Source organism: Rhinopithecus bieti, unplaced genomic scaffold (assembly GCF_001698545.2).
Source record: "Rhinopithecus bieti isolate Rb0 unplaced genomic scaffold, ASM169854v2 scaffold_52099, whole genome shotgun sequence".
Taxonomy (NCBI): Eukaryota; Metazoa; Chordata; class Mammalia; order Primates; family Cercopithecidae; genus Rhinopithecus; species Rhinopithecus bieti.
The window spans coordinates 689,019-706,097 of NW_016820939.1; the positions used below are offsets into that span (position 1 = coordinate 689,019).

At 39.5% G+C, this 17,079-nt stretch overlaps 1 protein-coding gene across 7 annotated transcripts in view; it reads left to right on the forward strand.

The window, feature by feature from the left end:
• AFF1 (ALF transcription elongation factor 1) overlaps positions 1–17,079 on the forward strand; it is a 218,731-nt gene that overhangs the window by 14,100 nt on the left and 187,552 nt on the right. For all 7 annotated transcript variants that reach the window (XM_017860043.1, XM_017860038.1, XM_017860045.1 and 4 more), the window contains exon 2: positions 440–513. In XM_017860043.1, coding sequence (XP_017715532.1) covers positions 476–513 — 38 coding nt within the window. In that variant the 5' untranslated portion in view covers positions 440–475. The remainder of the gene's footprint in view (positions 1–439; positions 514–17,079) is intronic.

A 17,079-nucleotide genomic window follows, 5' to 3' on the forward strand; every position in this document is an offset into this window, starting at 1 on the left:
TTTTTTTTTTATGATTTTGAGTCTCCATTTTCTTATCTATAAAATAGGATATTAGTATCTGCCTTGCAACTGTATTATAATGTATTAATGAAATGCCATTTTTCAAAGGGCTTATTTATATTTAACACAATGCTTGGCACAAAGTAGGCACCAGGGGAATGGTATTTCCTTTTCTCCTCCCCCTCCTCCTTATGGTAAACTTGTGCACATTGTTCTCTTGCTGAAATGGCTTTGAGAAGCAGCCTCACAGTTAAAAGTGCAATTGGCCTTTGATATATACTAGAGAGTTTATTCATGCAACTTGGGAATTGGAGAACCATTTTCTAATTCAAATGAGAACTTGGAATTCTGTCTCCAGGAAAACTTCTTACAGGTCATGTGTATCCCTGAATTTACCCACAGGCTAATGTTCACTGGCTGCTGTTTGTTTCTCTTTCAGATGAACAGACTTGCCACTTTCCACTGACTGGAAACAATGGCATTTACGGAAAGAGTCAACAGCGGTGGCAACAGGTAAGCGTGGAATCTATGATTCAAAGACATGCTGATATTTAATTTTATAATCTACTTTTCAATGAATAAGTTTGGTCTTTTTCAGTTTTGCAACTTAAGAACTCACTGGTGCAGGAAAATGTTTGAAATGTTCAGTTTTCTCTACATGAAGTCAAACTTGTTGTACTGGCTACATATTGTCTTTTAAATCTAGCAATTGCCGAGTCTGTTAACTCATTTTTAAAAAATGTAGATGTTAATTTTAATGATTAAATCAGCATTGTAATGCTGTGTTCAGGATAACAAGATTGCACTGATTTGGGGAAAGCGTACACATGCTCAGCCTGTGCTTGAAATAAATAAACAAATCCACCTCATCCGGAAAGCCGTGAAGGAGGGAATTCCTTCATATTTATATTTTGCCCCTTTCACATCTCTCCCTCCAACTCTGCACACACAATTTAGTGCCTTCTTGCATATAGTAATTGATCAGTGTTGATTGAGGGGATCATATTAACATTTTGAAGCAGTTTTAAACAAAACTCTTTTGACATTCAGAAAGAATTATCACTGATTAGTTTTTATTTAAACTATTAACTACTCAAAAAATATATATATATATATTTTTTGAGATGGAGTCTCACTCTGTTGCCCAGGCTGGAGTGCAGTGGTGCAACCTCAGTTCACTGTGACCTCCACCTCCCAGGTTCAAGCGATTCTCCTGCCTCAGCCTCCCAAGTAGCTGGGATTCACCAGGTTGACCAGGCTGGTCTCGAACCCCTGACCTCAGGTGATCCCCCTGCCTCGGCCTCCCAAAGTACTGGAATTACAGGCATGAGCCTCTGTGCCACACCAAAAACATATTAAATGTTTTTAAATATTACTACTACCCCTTGTAGTAACATTCTAGCAATTACAGAATTGTTTTTGTTGTTACTTTTATCATAATTTCTATTAATTAATTAATTAATTAATTATTATTTTTTGAGACAAAGTTTTGCTCCTGTTACCCTGGCTGGAGTATAGTGCCATGATCTTGGCTCACTGCAACCTCTGCCTCCCAGGTTCAAGTGATTCCCCTGCCTCAGCCTCCCAAGTAGCTGGGACTACAGGCACATGTCACCACACCTGGCTAATTTTTGTATTTTTAGTAGAGACAGGGTTTCACCATGTTGGTCAGACTGGTCCCGAATTCCAGACCCCAGGTGATCCATCTGCCTCGGCCTCCCAAAGTGCTGGGATTACAGGTGTGAGCTACCATGCCCAGCCATAATTTCTATTTATGATAGAATTATTTTCCCCCTTCTTGCTACTGCAATTGACTAGTCTAAAAAATAAAAACATTATAGGAAATGTAGACTCAGACTTATTTAACTAATATTTATAATGCCACAGAATAGATGATGGTGCCTGCAATTGTGGACCATCCCAAATGTTCTCCCACTTCTCCCCCTTTCTGGTTCACTTAGGAAATGATTCAGTTCCTGGTCATCACTGTGGGGCTGTTAAACTTGGTTTACTCTCTCCCCTCACCAAAGGGAAGACAGTTGACCCTGACTGCTGCAGTCCACATTCTGCTAGAGCCTGGGGAAAGCTGTTATCATTTGTCTTTAGGTTTATTCATAATGTTGGGTTACACATACGTTTTACATTTTTATGTAGTTAAATGTCTTGTCCTTTATGGATTCTGGCCTTGATTGTACTTAGAAAGGTCTTTCCTCCTCCAAGATTGTGAAAATAATGTCATGTGTTCTTTGCTGGCACTTGTACGATTTCATTTTTGCATTTAAATCAGAACTTGTAAGCTGGTGGACTGTGGGACAGATCTGGTCAACATATGGGTTTTAGTTGGCCTGTCACAGAATTCTGAAAGAAATTATCTGCCAATGTTTTTTACATAACAATCTTCTATCTTCTCATGAAAAATTTAAGATTTAGCAACCCTGGGCTTGCATTGCCATGTAGCAGTGTTCAGAGAGAATTGAATAGCTTCAGCTCTTTTAATCAGAACACAGGCTTTCTAATTCAGAACTTCCTGAGTGGTGTGCCATCAAATGCTTTTCAGGTGTGCCATCAGGTGTGCCACGATTTGAGTCCAGTCCCCCCGCGCCGCCGCAGCCCTAAAGGTCCAGCCAGAGCTCCTATCTAATTTCCCCCTGCAAGACATCTGCTTTGTCCGTTTGCCCCAGAGACTTGATGTAACGAAAAAAAAAAAACAAAAAAGTTGAGAAAGCACTGACACTTTTCAATTCGTTATGGTCCTCTGCACAGCCAGATTCACACATTTAGTTAGCTGCTTGACCCTCTTAACTTGCAACCTATTTTACATCTTTTGACTTTTTAATATTTTGATCCCATATGTAGTTGACTTGAATATATATTGTATATTTCATATTAATAGGAAAAGGTAAAGATGGGGGATGTTAGGAACCTTTTTTTTTCTTTTTCTTGTCGCTTTTTTTTTTTTTTTTTTTGAGATGGAGCCGCTGTCACCATGCTGGAGTGCAGTGGCATGATCCTTGGCTCACTGTAACCTCACCTCCCAGGTTCAAGCAATTCTCCTGCCCTCAGCCTCCTGAGTAGCTGGGACTGCAGCCACACACAACCATGCCCAGCTAATTTTTGTATTTTTTTAGTAGAGACGGGGTTTCCCACCTTGGCCAGGATGGTCTGTGATATCTTAACCTCACATCCTGCCTGCCTTGGCCTCCCAAAGTGTTGGATTACAGTGGTGGGCCACTGTGCCGTGGCAGGAACCATTTTTTTTTTTTTTTTTAAGCAAAAAGCTAGAAATTGTTTCTTGATAATTTAATAAATCAGCGCTATCTTTTCCCCACAGTATGAATGCTAGGTCTACATTTTATCAACAGGTTTGGGGCTGTGCTGGCTGTCTTTTGCTCCGTTGATGTGTCTTTTGGCAACTGTGGCACATTGTTTCACTGTGTCTTTATATGTCTTAATATTGAGGCAGATTCTTTGTAATTCTCATTTTTAGAATTTTAATAGCTATTCCATTTTAATACTTCTCAATATAGTCTAAGTGAATTAATCATTTTCTAGAATAATTATGATTGGGCATTTTGATTGGAATCCCTTTGAATTCATCAGTTAAGTGTTGACTACTGTAGGCTATTAAAACGTCTTCCTATAAAATGTAGATATCAGACTCAGTGAGAATTTAAGGAGCTGAAGAAATTTTAAATTTAATTGTAAGATTTCCGTGGAGGTCCTGATTTTTCAAAAAGGTGAGTTATTGATGTTGGTTCGTGTGTTATTCTTAGATGAATCAATTATAGTGGGTAAAAGTATTATCACTGACATATTAAAAGAGATTTTAGCTTTAAAACCTAGATGACGGGTTGATAAGGTAACAGCAGCCACCACGGCATGTGTATACAACCTGCATGTTCTGCACATGTATGTAACAACCTGCATGTTCTGCACATGTATCCCAGAACTTAAAGTCAAAAAAATACATATATATATATATTTTGTTTGTTTTTGAGATGGAGTCTCACTCTGTCTCCCAGGCTGGAGTGCAGTGGTGCGATCTTGGCCCCTCCACCTCCCAGGTTCAAGCTTTTCTCCTGCCTCAGCCTCCTGAGTAGCTGGGACTACAGGCACCCACCACCACACCTGGCTAATTATTGTTTTTTTTTTTTTTTTTTTTTTTTTTTTTTTTTTTTTTTAACATATCGTCCAGGCTGGTCTTGAATTCCTGACCTTGTGATCTGTAAACTACCCCCCCACTTCCCGTCTCCCAAAGTCCTGGGATTACAGGCATGAGCCACAGCGCCCGGCCTAAAAAAAGATACTTTATATTCTATTACTTATTTTTTTTGGTTTTGCTAATTATTAAGTTTGATTGGGTAACTGTCCCTTATAACATTCTAGCAATTATAGAGTGTTTTTATTATTTGTTACTTTTATCATAATTTCTGGCTCCTCACCTCCTCAATATACTCCTTTTAATTTTAGTACCTAGTACAAGTGATAAGCTTGGGGATATCCTTTAAAAGTTCTGTTTTAATACACACCAGTAGCTCACTTGTTTAAATGTTTAATCATGATAGGTATTTAATCTTTTAGTTTCCCAGAAAAAAAAAACATTAAATTCATGTGGAACTGGTCCAGGACTAGGACATATTTGCAAAGGAAAGAGATGTATATTGAGTACACAGCTCTAATCATTCAAACTAAATTGAAGTCTGAGCGTGAACCCTTACTTTGCTCAGGGCTATCAAAAGTCGTAAGCATGGACAGAATATTAATGTAATGTGTAAAGACAATATTTGTTGTAGTTCTTAGAAACAATAAGCTTATTCTGTGACTTCCAGATTTATCAGCACTTGACACTGTTGAATTTGAGCTCACTTACATATTTCTTCACCTTCCTTCCCTCCCCTTTTTAATAGTTCTTTCTAAAAATTGTTACTGGAGTCTAACAGACTGAGAAAGGCAGACATTATTAGTACAGTTTAGTGCATTTCCTTTTCTTTTCTTTTCTTTTCTTTTTTTTTTAAGATGGAGTTTTGCTGTTGTCGCCGAGGCTGGAATGCAATGGCATGATCTCGGCTCGCTGGGTCCTCCGCCTCCTGGGTTCGAGCGATTCTCCTGCCTCAGCCTCCCGAGTAGCTGGCACACCACCATGCCCAGCTAATTTTTGTACATTTTTAGTAGAGACGGGGTTTCACCATGTTGGCCAGGCTAGTCTCAAACTCCTGACTTCAGGTAATCTACCTGCCTTGGCCTCTCAAAGTGCTGGGATTATAGGCGTGAGGCACCGTGCCCAGCCTGGTTTAGTGCATTTTCATAAAGTGAACACACTTGTGTAACAGATCAAGACCAGCTTTCTAGAACTCCCCTCCTGTCCCCTTTCAGCTACTACCTCCCTTAAAAGTCACCACTGTTCTGACTTCTAACACCCTGCATTTGTTTTGTCTGCTTTTCAATTTTATTTAAATATAATCACATAGTGTATACTCCTTTATTTTACAAAGTTTCCATTCATTTTGATATTTGAAACACTGTGAGGTTTAGGGGTCAGTCTACATGACTTTTGGCTCCCCAAAAGCTTAACTACGAATTAGCCTACAGTTGACTGGAAACCTTACAAATAACATAAACAGCTGATTAACACATATTTTGTATATGTATTAAGTACTGTATTCTTACAATAAAGTAAGCTAGAGAAAAGAGAATGTTATTAAAATCATGGCCAGGTATGGTGGCTCATGCCTGTAATCCCAGCACTTTGAGAGGTTGAGGTGGGCAGACTGCTTGAGTCCAGGTATTCATTTGAGACCATCCTGGGCAACATGGTTAAACCCTGTCTCTGCAAAAAATACAAAAATTAGCCACCTGTAGTCCCAGCTACTGATGGGTTGAGGTGGGGTAAAGGCTTGAGGTGGGAGGATTGCTTGAGCCTGGGAGGTCAAGGCTGTGGTGAGCCAAGATTATACCACTGCACTCCCGCCTAGGTGACAGAACAAGACCTGTCTCAAAAAAATCATAAGATAAAATGTATTTACTGTTCATTAAGTGGAAGTGGATCATCATAAAGGTCTTCATTCTCATCCTTTTCATGCTGAGTGTAAGAAGAAAGTCTTAATGTCTATGAGGCAGAAGAAAATCCACATGTCAATGGACTTGCGCAGTTCAAGCCCATGCTGTATTTTATTTCTTCTGTTCAATATATTTAAATATCTTTATCATATATTTTATATTAGGATATTACTTTCCCATCAACTTCTCATGGTCTAAGATGATAATGTAATTATCTTTACTCTTTGTTCCAGCTCCTCACTGTCACCTACCCTCCAGCTAGTCTGTTTTGGTTTTATCCAGATTGATAGCATATTTTATTTTATGATTATTTGTGCCCTTGCAAGCTTTGTCTTTAAAATGACAATAAAAGGGGAAAAACCAATAAGCATTATTTACATTATTTTGATTGAGAAGGAAAGTGGTGTCTAGGATTTTATTTCTCCTCCAACATCAGCCCCAATACCACTTGAACAGAAGGTTCATATTCATCAGGACTAATGAACTATCATTAACTGAATAAATTGTTCAAATTAATGCCAAATTTTAAATTGCTTCATCTCTGAATAGTGCTTTTGCTTTGATTGGACTTTCTAATTTCTTTTTCCTTATTGAAGGAGAAAATGTGCCTTTTTGCCATTTCACTAACGTGTTCCCCTTCTTACTCTTTTGTATCAGCTGCTTGAAATGTCTCATTTTCTCTTTGGAATCTTGAAACTAAAATTAAATTTTACAAAGTGTATGCTAAATCACATTCTTCTGAAATTGGGCGCAGGTAATTGAAGCCAGAGAGTAAAGTTGGGATATATTCTGGGAAATTTTTTACTTGAGGACAGGGGAAAACGTGTTAAGGTAAGCCATAAGAATGAAAGAAATGTCATTTCAGGCTATACCACCAAATGAGTGGGACATAGTTTTATTGTCTTCTGCCATTCAGAGTGGGTACTGAAGTGTTTTAGGAGATTTGCTGAGGTGCTTTTCAGTTTTTGGGAAGATTTGAGGGATTGGATTTTGTGAACTTTGAATCATATAGGATGGAATACTGTAGCCCTGGAAGCTCTCCTTTTCGAGTTTGAAATAATGTTTAACTCTCCTAATTGAGAAGAGTTTTCAAATATTGAGGAAGCTACAAGGTGTTAAACAGATTAACACCTATTATATGGACAGATCTTCTTTGTGCAAGTAAATCAAGGACCAAACTTCTAGATGCTTACTAGAGAGATTAATGGCTGTACGCCATGTTTTCCTGAAATAGTGATTGGCCTGGGCATTGTAAATAGTGCACACTGGAATTGTGAAATGGGGAAATAAGGTTTCCTGCATTTTCAGGTGAAGTAGTTTCTGGCCTGATTTATAAGTGCAAGAATATTTCTTATACAAAACACCTTGTTTTCCTTCACTTTAGAAAATGATTGCTAACTGATAAGTATGTGTCATTGTCATATGTAGTTTAAGATGAGTCTCTCAGTTTGATGGGTTTAGAAGAGTTTAGATTCAGACTTATCTGAGAAGTGAGGAAATATTTTTTGGAATTAGTTATTTCCCAAAAGGAAAGTTAAATTTTGCATATAAGGAAACACTGCTACATAGTATTTACTCTTCTACAAGTGACACAGTCATGTTGAAAAACAACGGAAGTAACTTTATTGAGGTATAATTTACATGCTATTTTAAGTATACAATTTAATTTTTAGTAACTTTACTGAGTTGGGCAACCATTACTACAATCCAGCTTTAGAACATTTCCATCTAGATGGAACAACCTGTTTACAGTTAATCCCATTTTCATTCCCATCCCCAGGTAACAATTAATCCTCAATAATTTTGCCTATTCTGGACATTTTATATAAGTACAATCGAACAATATATGAGTTTTTGTGACTGGCTTCTAAGGATAAAGTTTTCAAGATTCATCTATATTGTAGCATGTATCAGTTTTTTAGTCCTTTTTATTGCTAAATAATATTCCATTGCACAGATGTGCCATCTTTGTACTATTTGTCAGTTAATGGACATTTAGGTAGTATCCACTTTTTTGTTTTTATGAACAGTGTTCCGCATATGTTTTTATTTCTTTTGGGCAGATGTTTAGGAGAGGAATTGCTTGCCTCTAAGGTAGGTTTCTGTTTGGAGTCATCTTTATTCTAAGCTCACAAGCCATTGTGCCCAGGGGTCAGTTTTGTTTATTTGCATGTACTTTTTCTCTCTGTCTTTAGCCCTGAACTCCCTACTAAGGCTGAGAGTTGGAGGAGAATGAGTTAATGTTAATAATTATTTTGTACCTTCAGTATAATGGACACTAGTCCAGGCGTTTGGCATTGTATCATTTTAGGTGATAAACTTGGTCCAGGTGGTAGATAAGATGAACACTGAGTTGAATTGCTGGGGATAACATTGTCTTTGTAGGGATACTAATTTTATACTGTCTTGATGTGGGAAAGAATCATTTTTTCTTTCTGGAGGCCTTCCATTGTAACAGTACTTTTCTTCTGAAGCCATAGTAGTCAGAAGAAGAGTCAGTCTTCTTTAGGAAGAAGAGAATTTCAGTTCCGGTTTCTCCTGTTTTGCAAAAGCTGGGGAACCATTATTTCAAAATCTGAGTCATGTTTTCCATGCTCTGTAAGGTGTTCATATTAGTAGCCTAATTTTACTGGAGAAAGCAAAGGCTTGCAGAGACCTTCATAGCTGAGTATGTGAATCAGACTATGGGGAATGCTGGGGCAACTGGGTCATTTTTGGTTGGAATTTTTTTTTCCTTATTTCTTGAGACAAAATCTCACTCTGTCGCCCAGGCTGGAGTGCAGTGGTGCGATTTCCGCTCACTGCAACCTCTGCCTCCCAGGTTCAAGCAATTCTCCTGCCTCAGCCTCCCAAGTATCTGGGTCTACAGGTGCATGCCACCACACCTGGCTAATTTTTTATTTTTAGTAGGGACAGGGTTTCACCATGTTGGCCAGGCTGGTCTCAAACTCCTGACCTCAGGTGATCCTCCCACCTCAGCCCCACAAGGTGCTGGGATTACAGGCCTGATCCCGCTAAGCTACCATGCCCAGCCCTGAGCCACCGCGCCTAGCCCAATTTTGCCATACTTAAAGAAACAAAAAAACAAAAAAAACTATCCTTTTTACTTTTTTTCTTTGCTGAACTATTTTAGAGCAAATTCCACTTCACTTCTGCATACTTTATGTGCATCTCTAAAAATATATGGATATTTCCCTACATTAATACATACCAGTCTCACACCTAATAAAATTAACATCTTGGATTCATCTAATACCTAGTCTATCTCTGAACTTTTTTCTTTTTCTTTTTTTTCGTTTTTGAGACGAAGTTTCACTCTTGTTGCCCAAGCTGGAGTGTGATGGTGCAATCTGGGCTCACTACAACTTCTACCTCCTGGGTTCAAGTGATTCTTCTGCCTCAGCCTCCCGAGTAGCTGGGATTATAGGCGCACATCACCACGCCTTGCTAATTTTTTTGTGTTTTTAGTAGAAACGGGGTTTCATCATGTTAGCCAGTTGGTCTCAAACTCTGACCTCAAGTGATCTGCCCACCCCAGCCTCCCAAAGTACTGGGATTACAGGTGTGAATCAACATGCCTGGCCCCAAACTTTCTAGATTGTTTTAAAATGTCTTTTGGAATTGTTTTTGGCCGGGTGTGGTGGCTCATGCCTGTAATTCCAGCATTTTGGGAGGCCAAGGCGAGTAAATCACCTGAGGGTCAGGAGTTCGAGACCAGCCCGGCCTACATGGTGAAATCTCATCTCTACTAAAAATAAAAAAAATTAACCAAGTGTGGTGGCATGTGCCTGTAGTCCCAGCTACTCGGGAGGCTGAGGCAGCAGAATCGCTTGAACCCAGGAGGCAGAGATTGCAGTGAGCCGAGATTGTACCATTGCACTGCAGCCTAGGCGACAGAGTAAGACTCTATCTCAAAAAAATAAATAAATAAAATAAATAATAAATAATAAAATTATCTTCATCCTGATTCAAGGAAACCAAAGTTCACATATTGCATTAGGTTTTGTCTCTTGAGTCTTAATCTAGAGCAGCATTTACTCTATTTACTTGTGGGGTGGGAGCATTTACTAGTTAAGGAAACAGTTGAATGTATGTCCTACTTTGTGGATTTGTTTGTTTCCTATTAATGTGTTTAACTTGTTTCAATATACCAGTAGTTCTTAACGGAGGACAGTTTTGTTTCCCTCTCTTCATGGGGACATTTGACAATGTCTAGAGAGATTTTTAGTCATCACAATCTAGTGAGTAGAGGCCAGGGATGCTATTAAACATCTACAATGCACAGAATGGCCCCCACCACAAATAATTTTCTGGTTTCTAATGTCAGTAGTGCTGAGATTGAGAAATTGTCAACCTATCCCATGTATTTCCTGAAGAATGAAGTTAGCACTAAAAGCTTGGTAAGATTCAAGATAACTCTTTTTGCTTAAAATAGTTTAATTGCCCAGGAGTGCCAGTATTCTGTTTTGATCTGGGTGTTGGTTACAAGAGTATATCATTCTGTGAAAATTTATATGTGACCTCTGCACTTTAAGAAATGTGTGTTATTTTTAATTTTTAAAGTTTACATTAAAAAAAGAAACCTCTTTAGTTGTATTGGGTCCCTTCTTCTTTTTGTCTACTACTTCACACTTCTTAAATAGTTCAATAAATCTTTAAAGCCTCATTCCCTTTTAAAGTTCCTTAATAGTCATTTTTTTTCCCCCAATGTGAGAGACTGGTAGAGATGGGGGAAAAAATGGGTGCCTTTTGAACCCATTGTTGGGATGGCTGAGTGTCTGTTAGGGAAGTCAGAGTGTTGGTACTTTCCTTGCTCTGGAGAAAATTGCAGAGTTGCCCTGAGGGAGGGACACCTAAATGATAAGTAATGTTAGGCCCCTTGGGTTTTCTGTGAAAGCTTAAAGGAGAAAGTCATTCCAGATGGGATGGTTTGAAAGCAGAGATTGGCTTTCATGAGCTGTGGAATTTGGGAAAGGGGCATTCTGGGCCGAAAGAACCAGGGAAGGTAAGGAATGCATTAGGGGTGTGCTGGGAACCTTTTATTGAGCGATGTCTTAAAGCCAGCTTCTCTCCTCTGTCTCTGATAAATAATTGGAAGGAAAGGCAATGAATTTTTTTCTGACAGTTGGTTCTAACTGGGGGCCAGGGCCTCGTTTGCAAATGAAAGGACTGCTGTTGGAGTAGTTGAAATCACAATGGGCCCTGACTCTTTTCACATCAAAGTGTAAAAGAATCTCCAGGGGTGATAAATGGGGGCTGCTGGACTCATTACTTGTAAACAAAGCTGAGGGATGACCTCTACATTTTTTTTAATTAAAGGAAAACAGGGTTTCCTAGTGGTGAGCATGGGCCTGCTCTCCGTTTGAATTTTGACTGTTCACACTGGAAAAGATCTTTGTTAAGGTTACAAGGGAGCTGCCACTGGTTCCTGGGATTTACTCCAAATCTCAAACACTACCGGAAAAATGCTGTACCTAGGACGGCCCTGCAGGTATCCTGCGTGTGTTGAGAATTGAAGTGCAGTGGGTTCTGCTGTGTTATTGTTACAGTAAAGTGGAACAGGGCGGAATTTCTGAGTGCTGCTCCTCTCAGGAGACTGAGGGCTCCTTTACTCCTGTTCCCACCCAACATCAGCAGGAAAACTCCTTTATTCCTGTGCAGTGTAGAAAAAGGTTCGTTTTTAAGTAAATTCTTAGCTCTTTGTAAAAGAAGTCCAAAGGCAGTGGTTTTAGTTTAAAGATAGTATTTCTTTTTATTTGTGTAGTTACAAGGCTTTGAATATGATCAAAACCTTTAACCAAAACTAAAGTATGTGCATACTTTATGGTGTTGAAAGCAACACTATTAAAAATAGTACAACATTTTATGGGATTAAGATAGCAAATTGCTGCCTAAATTCAGCCTGCAGTTAAGGCCCACCTTCAGTAAACTCTCCTTGTGTAGTCAGCTCCTCACCAAGCTTATCTCTTGCTGTTTTTCCACTTGGCTCCTCTGTTGCGGTCAGTCCAAGCCCTAACCGGATTTTAAACAACTAGAGGTCAGAGACTGCCCTTTGTAACCTGAGTGGAACTGGTAAGGCATTGGGCACCCAAGAATTCTAATGTATTTACTGACTTTCCACATGTTTAGTAATCACCTTCTGAGCCTATCTTCCAAGCAAGTTGTAAGACTGAGAAAGGAGCAGAGGTCACAGCTGGCAAGGAGCACAGCATCCCTGGATGGTTGTCAGAGAGAAGCTGTCCTCCAGCTGAAATGTTTCCAACTACACTTAAAAGTATTGAAGGCCTTCCATTCCCCTTTGATATCAGAATGGTGAGAATGTGGGAGACACCACAAATTAACCCTGCCTTCATGAGTACAGATACCCACGACAGTATTTAATTCAATAAGTGCAGTGACCAGACGAGACCGGTGCTAAGTACTTGAAAGGCACGCTTTCAGTCTCATAGCTCCCTATGAGGTTCTGTTGTACAGATGAAAAAGGGAAAAGAAAGGATAACGGACTCATCAGTGGCTAGCTTCCTTCCATCACCGGACCCTCAAGTCCCTGTTCCATTTTGTCTTTGTAGAAGCTGGTGGCAGGGATATGATTTCTGAGCTCTGGTTTAAAACTCTGAGTCTTGGGCCACAGATCTCTAGCTGACTCTTCTTTTTTGACATGAATGAGATAAAAAGTTGTTCCTGGGAGATAGTTTCAGCATGGCTACAGTAGTCAGAGAAATGTGCATCTTTTCCAGTGAAGGAACAAAGCTGATTTCTTTGCACTGGGGCATAGTGGGGGTGTGAGAAGGGGAGGCTGGGTGATGGGATAGGGGTCACTAGTGAGCCATATGGCAGGAAAAAGATGAAAAGATTAGTTACCAAAAAAGAAAAAAAAAAATTAAGGAATGGAGGTGGTTCCCATCCTAAATTAGAATCTCCCCAGTTTACCTCTCAGAGCTCTTTTCATCGCCGCGGTGAGATGATGTGTGCTCTCTGAGAGCACTTTGTGGTCTGTTACAGCATTGCACAGATGTCAGGTGGCTGCCCTGTTAATAAATCAACCTCTCAACGGTTAGAAGTTGTAGCAGTTCTCGTTTTAGATTATCTTTCAACATCCGGCAGAGGCTTACTGTCCCCCGCAGAGCACTTGGTAAACGAGATATGAAATTGTCCTTTAATTTAAGAATGGAGGTTTAATTTTCCAGTATGACAGAGTATTTAATAAATGAGAGTGGAGACTATATTTTATTTGTCTAAAAGATATATTTTTAAAAAATGTGTTCCTCAGTAGCTTGTAAAGGACAAAGGGAGTTGAGAGCAAAGGGAATGCACGAGGTGAGATAGGAGGATATTTGGAACAGTTATTGTTTCATTGTTTTTTTGTTTGTTTGTTTTTCTGTCTCATGTCCTCAACCTGCAGTAGTGACTCTGGTGAGTAGAACACTTCTTACAGGCTCACTGGGACCCAGCCACTAAATTTTCACCTGGAGAGACAGCCTAATTAAGATAGAGTTTGCTTTGAAATCAGTTATATCTGAGTTTGAGTTGTATCCCCATGAGACAGGTAATGCTGGGCAATTTTCTTAACCTCTCTAAACTCTAGTTTTCTCATTTGTAAAATAAGGATCATAATGAGGACTAAATATATACATTCATTTAAAGCCCACAGAGTGCTTGGTACTCAATTGACATTTAATAAATATTAATTTTCTTCCCTTTCTGTTGACTTGCCTTTGATAATTTCAGCACTTAGGGTGTGGAGAATTTGAACTTCATGATATTCATAGAACACCTGAGGTTTAAAAGTTTGGGTTTCATTGGGCAGTATAGGGAAAGCAGCCTTCCCGTGCTCTGAGACCCAACTCTGAAGCACTGTCTGGGACCAGCGCCTGGCACTGTATGTGAACTGTGTAATCACATGTTCCTGCCAACTGTGAGTTCAGGTGATGATGAGTCTGATTTTTGTTACTCTGGAACTTATATTAAGAGTTTGGGTAATTTGAAATGGTAGGTGACGCTATGAATTAATTTCTCAGTAAAATTCTCATTTCGTATTTCTTACTAAAATATTACTTTAAGATATAGTTTAGGGTACACATGAAGATAACTATAGGCCACACGCAGTGGCTTATGCCTGTAAAACTCAGCGCTTTGGGAAGCTGGGGGGGGGGGTGGGTAGATCACTTGAGGCCAGGAGTTCGAGACCAGCCTGGGCAACATGGTGAAACATCATCTCTACAGGAAATAGAAAAATTAGCCAGGCATGCTGGCACACACCTGTAATCCCAGGTACTTAAGAAGCTGAGGCATGAGAATTGCTCGCACCTGGGAGATGGAGGTTACAGTGAGCCGAGATCGCACTACTGCACCCCAGCCTGGGTGACAGAGTAAGACTCTGTCTCAAAAAAAAAAAAAAAAAAAAGATAACTATGTGTAAAGAAACTAGATATTCATTTAATAATACTTTTTACCCTTTTAGGTTAAGTAAATAGAAATCATATATTTCCTTCAGGTTAGTTTGATTTTAAATGAAAGTTCTCTGTTCTTAAGATAATCCAATATTCATTCATTCATCAAAGACTTTGTGGAGAGCCTTTGATGTCAAAAGTGTCAACTAGGAACTAGGGAGAGGGGATGGGAAGAAAAACTGGTATCATGGGGGAGGGAAGGAGCTGGGGTGGAGGTAGATTAGTCCACGGGGAGTTCACATTAGAGCTTGCGTTCAGGTTACTATGTGCAGGTATTACCATCTACTTTTGTTCATGTAATGCCTTAAACTTTTTAAAAAGCTTATTCCTAGTCCAGTATTGCACTTTAACCTTATAAAGATCTTATAGGGTAGGTCAGGCAGGTATTTCTATTTGAAGTTTAAAGGGATTAAGTGATTTGCCCATGATCCCAGGGTTAATAATGAAACTGTTTCTCAACCTGGAGTGAGTTTTCTCTCCCTTTTCCAGCTCCTCAGTCTATTGATATCCTAGTCATCCTTTAACGTTCAGCTGAAATACTACCTTTTCTTTTTTTTTGAGACATTGTCTCACTCTGTTGTCCAGGCTGGAGTGCAGCATTGCACAATCACGGCTCACTACAGCCTCAGTCTCCTGGGCTCAAGTGATCTTCCCACCTTGGCCTCCCAAATGCTGTGATTACAGGTGTGAGCCACCATGACTAGACTGTTTTTTTTTTTTTTTTTTAAATTTAATTTTTTGTAGACCTGGGATCTCACCATGTTGCCCAAGCTGGTCCTGAACTCCTGGCCTCAAGCAGTCCTCCTGCCTCACCCTCCCAAAGTGCTGGGATTACAGGCATGAACCACCGTGCCTGGGTTGTTGTTGTTGTTGTTTTTTTTTTTTTTTTTTGAGACTGAGTCTCGCTCTGTCACCAGGCTAGAGTGCAGTGGTGCGATCTTGGCTCACTGCAGTCTCTGCCTCCCGGGTTCAAGCCATTCTCCTGCCTCAGCCTCCTGAGTATCTGGGATTACAGGTGCACACTACCATACCCAGCTGATTTTCTTTATTTTTAGTAGAGATGGGGTTTCACCATGTTGGCCAGGATGTTCTCAATCTCCTGACCTCATGATCTGCCTGCCTTGGCCTCCCAAAGTGCTGAGATTATAGGTGTGAGCCACTGCACCCAGCCGCTTGTGTTGTTCTATACATCTTTATTGTTATTCCTCTATCATAGCTTAATATTTTTAAATATTAAATTTCTGTTCGGATTATTGTATGGTTTCTCTCTCCTGATTAGACACGGACTAATAAAACCTTTAGTAATTATTTTCCTCCATATCATATATCCGTCTGAGTTGTAAATGTCTTTTATACCAAAGACCTATTTAATCCTTCAGCAATATCTCTGTGTTTTGCAAATAACCAGCAATTAATGAGTGACATGAGTTTGCCACTGTTGGAGTTATTTTGCTGTCATAGAGAGATGGAGGAGTGCTGATGTGGAGGGTGGTTATAATGGGTATTTATTTGCCCTTTCTTAGAAAAACAACCCAAAGTTCTTACTCTGTTACTAATGGGTTAACTTAGTGTTGCTGTGAAAAAGTCTGTAACTGTTAAGACAATTACTCGTTGTTGACTCAACTGTTGAAAACTACATTTTAAGGCATCTATATAAAGTCTTCAGAATTATGTAAACAGTGATTTATTGCTACCTATTTGTCTTCATTGACCTTTTAAAAACAAATTGCTTGAAAGTACAGGCAAGCCTTAGAGCCAGTGGTGCCTACAAGTTACCTGTATTTCACTTTTCAGGCTAATTTGTCAATATCTTCTCACAGTAGTGTTTTTGTCTGTTTTAACCAGGCTGTTTGATTTGGGTTAATATTCAGTTTCTACATACACTTGCTAAGCCTTTTCTCTTATCCACCTAATAGCAAAAGAGAAGTGAAGGGTATAGCCCATAGAGGGAATTCCCCCTCTTCATTTTGCATTCTAAGTCTGTGTCTAGGAGAGCATTGTAGCCAGAAAAAAACTCAGGAATATTGTCTGTATTTTGAAGATATTTGCTCCAAGATGGCTCACAGAAAAAAAAAAATTGATAGTATCATTATTAGGCTAATGGGTATTTTTGACTCCCTAAGAGTTACTTGGCTCAATCAGTCTGCTGGTTGAGGCTTTTGGATTTGCTGATTGTAACTCATGGGTATTTGCATATGCCTTCCCTTCTCCGAAGGCCTTTCTCCTGCATCAGTGCTTGTCATTGCTCAATTCATTGCACCCCTGTCCCTCACACCCACTCACATGACCTTCTCATACTAATGCCTTTTCACACTTCAGCAGGGTTTCTCCTTAATGAAGACGAGGTGTATAAAACTTCCTAGTTCAGAAAATTGGAGGGTAATGATATGTATGAAATAAAGTATTTTTAGTTTCTTTTTAAGAGAACTCAGAGCTGACATCCATTGATTCAGGGATTGAATGTGGTTTTTGGTGTGCTGTATTCTCCCCACTTCCCCAGGGTGATAGTTTCGTTTCGTCTCGTCTCGTCTCGTCTCGTCTCGTCTCGTCTCGTCTCGTCTCGTCTCGTCTC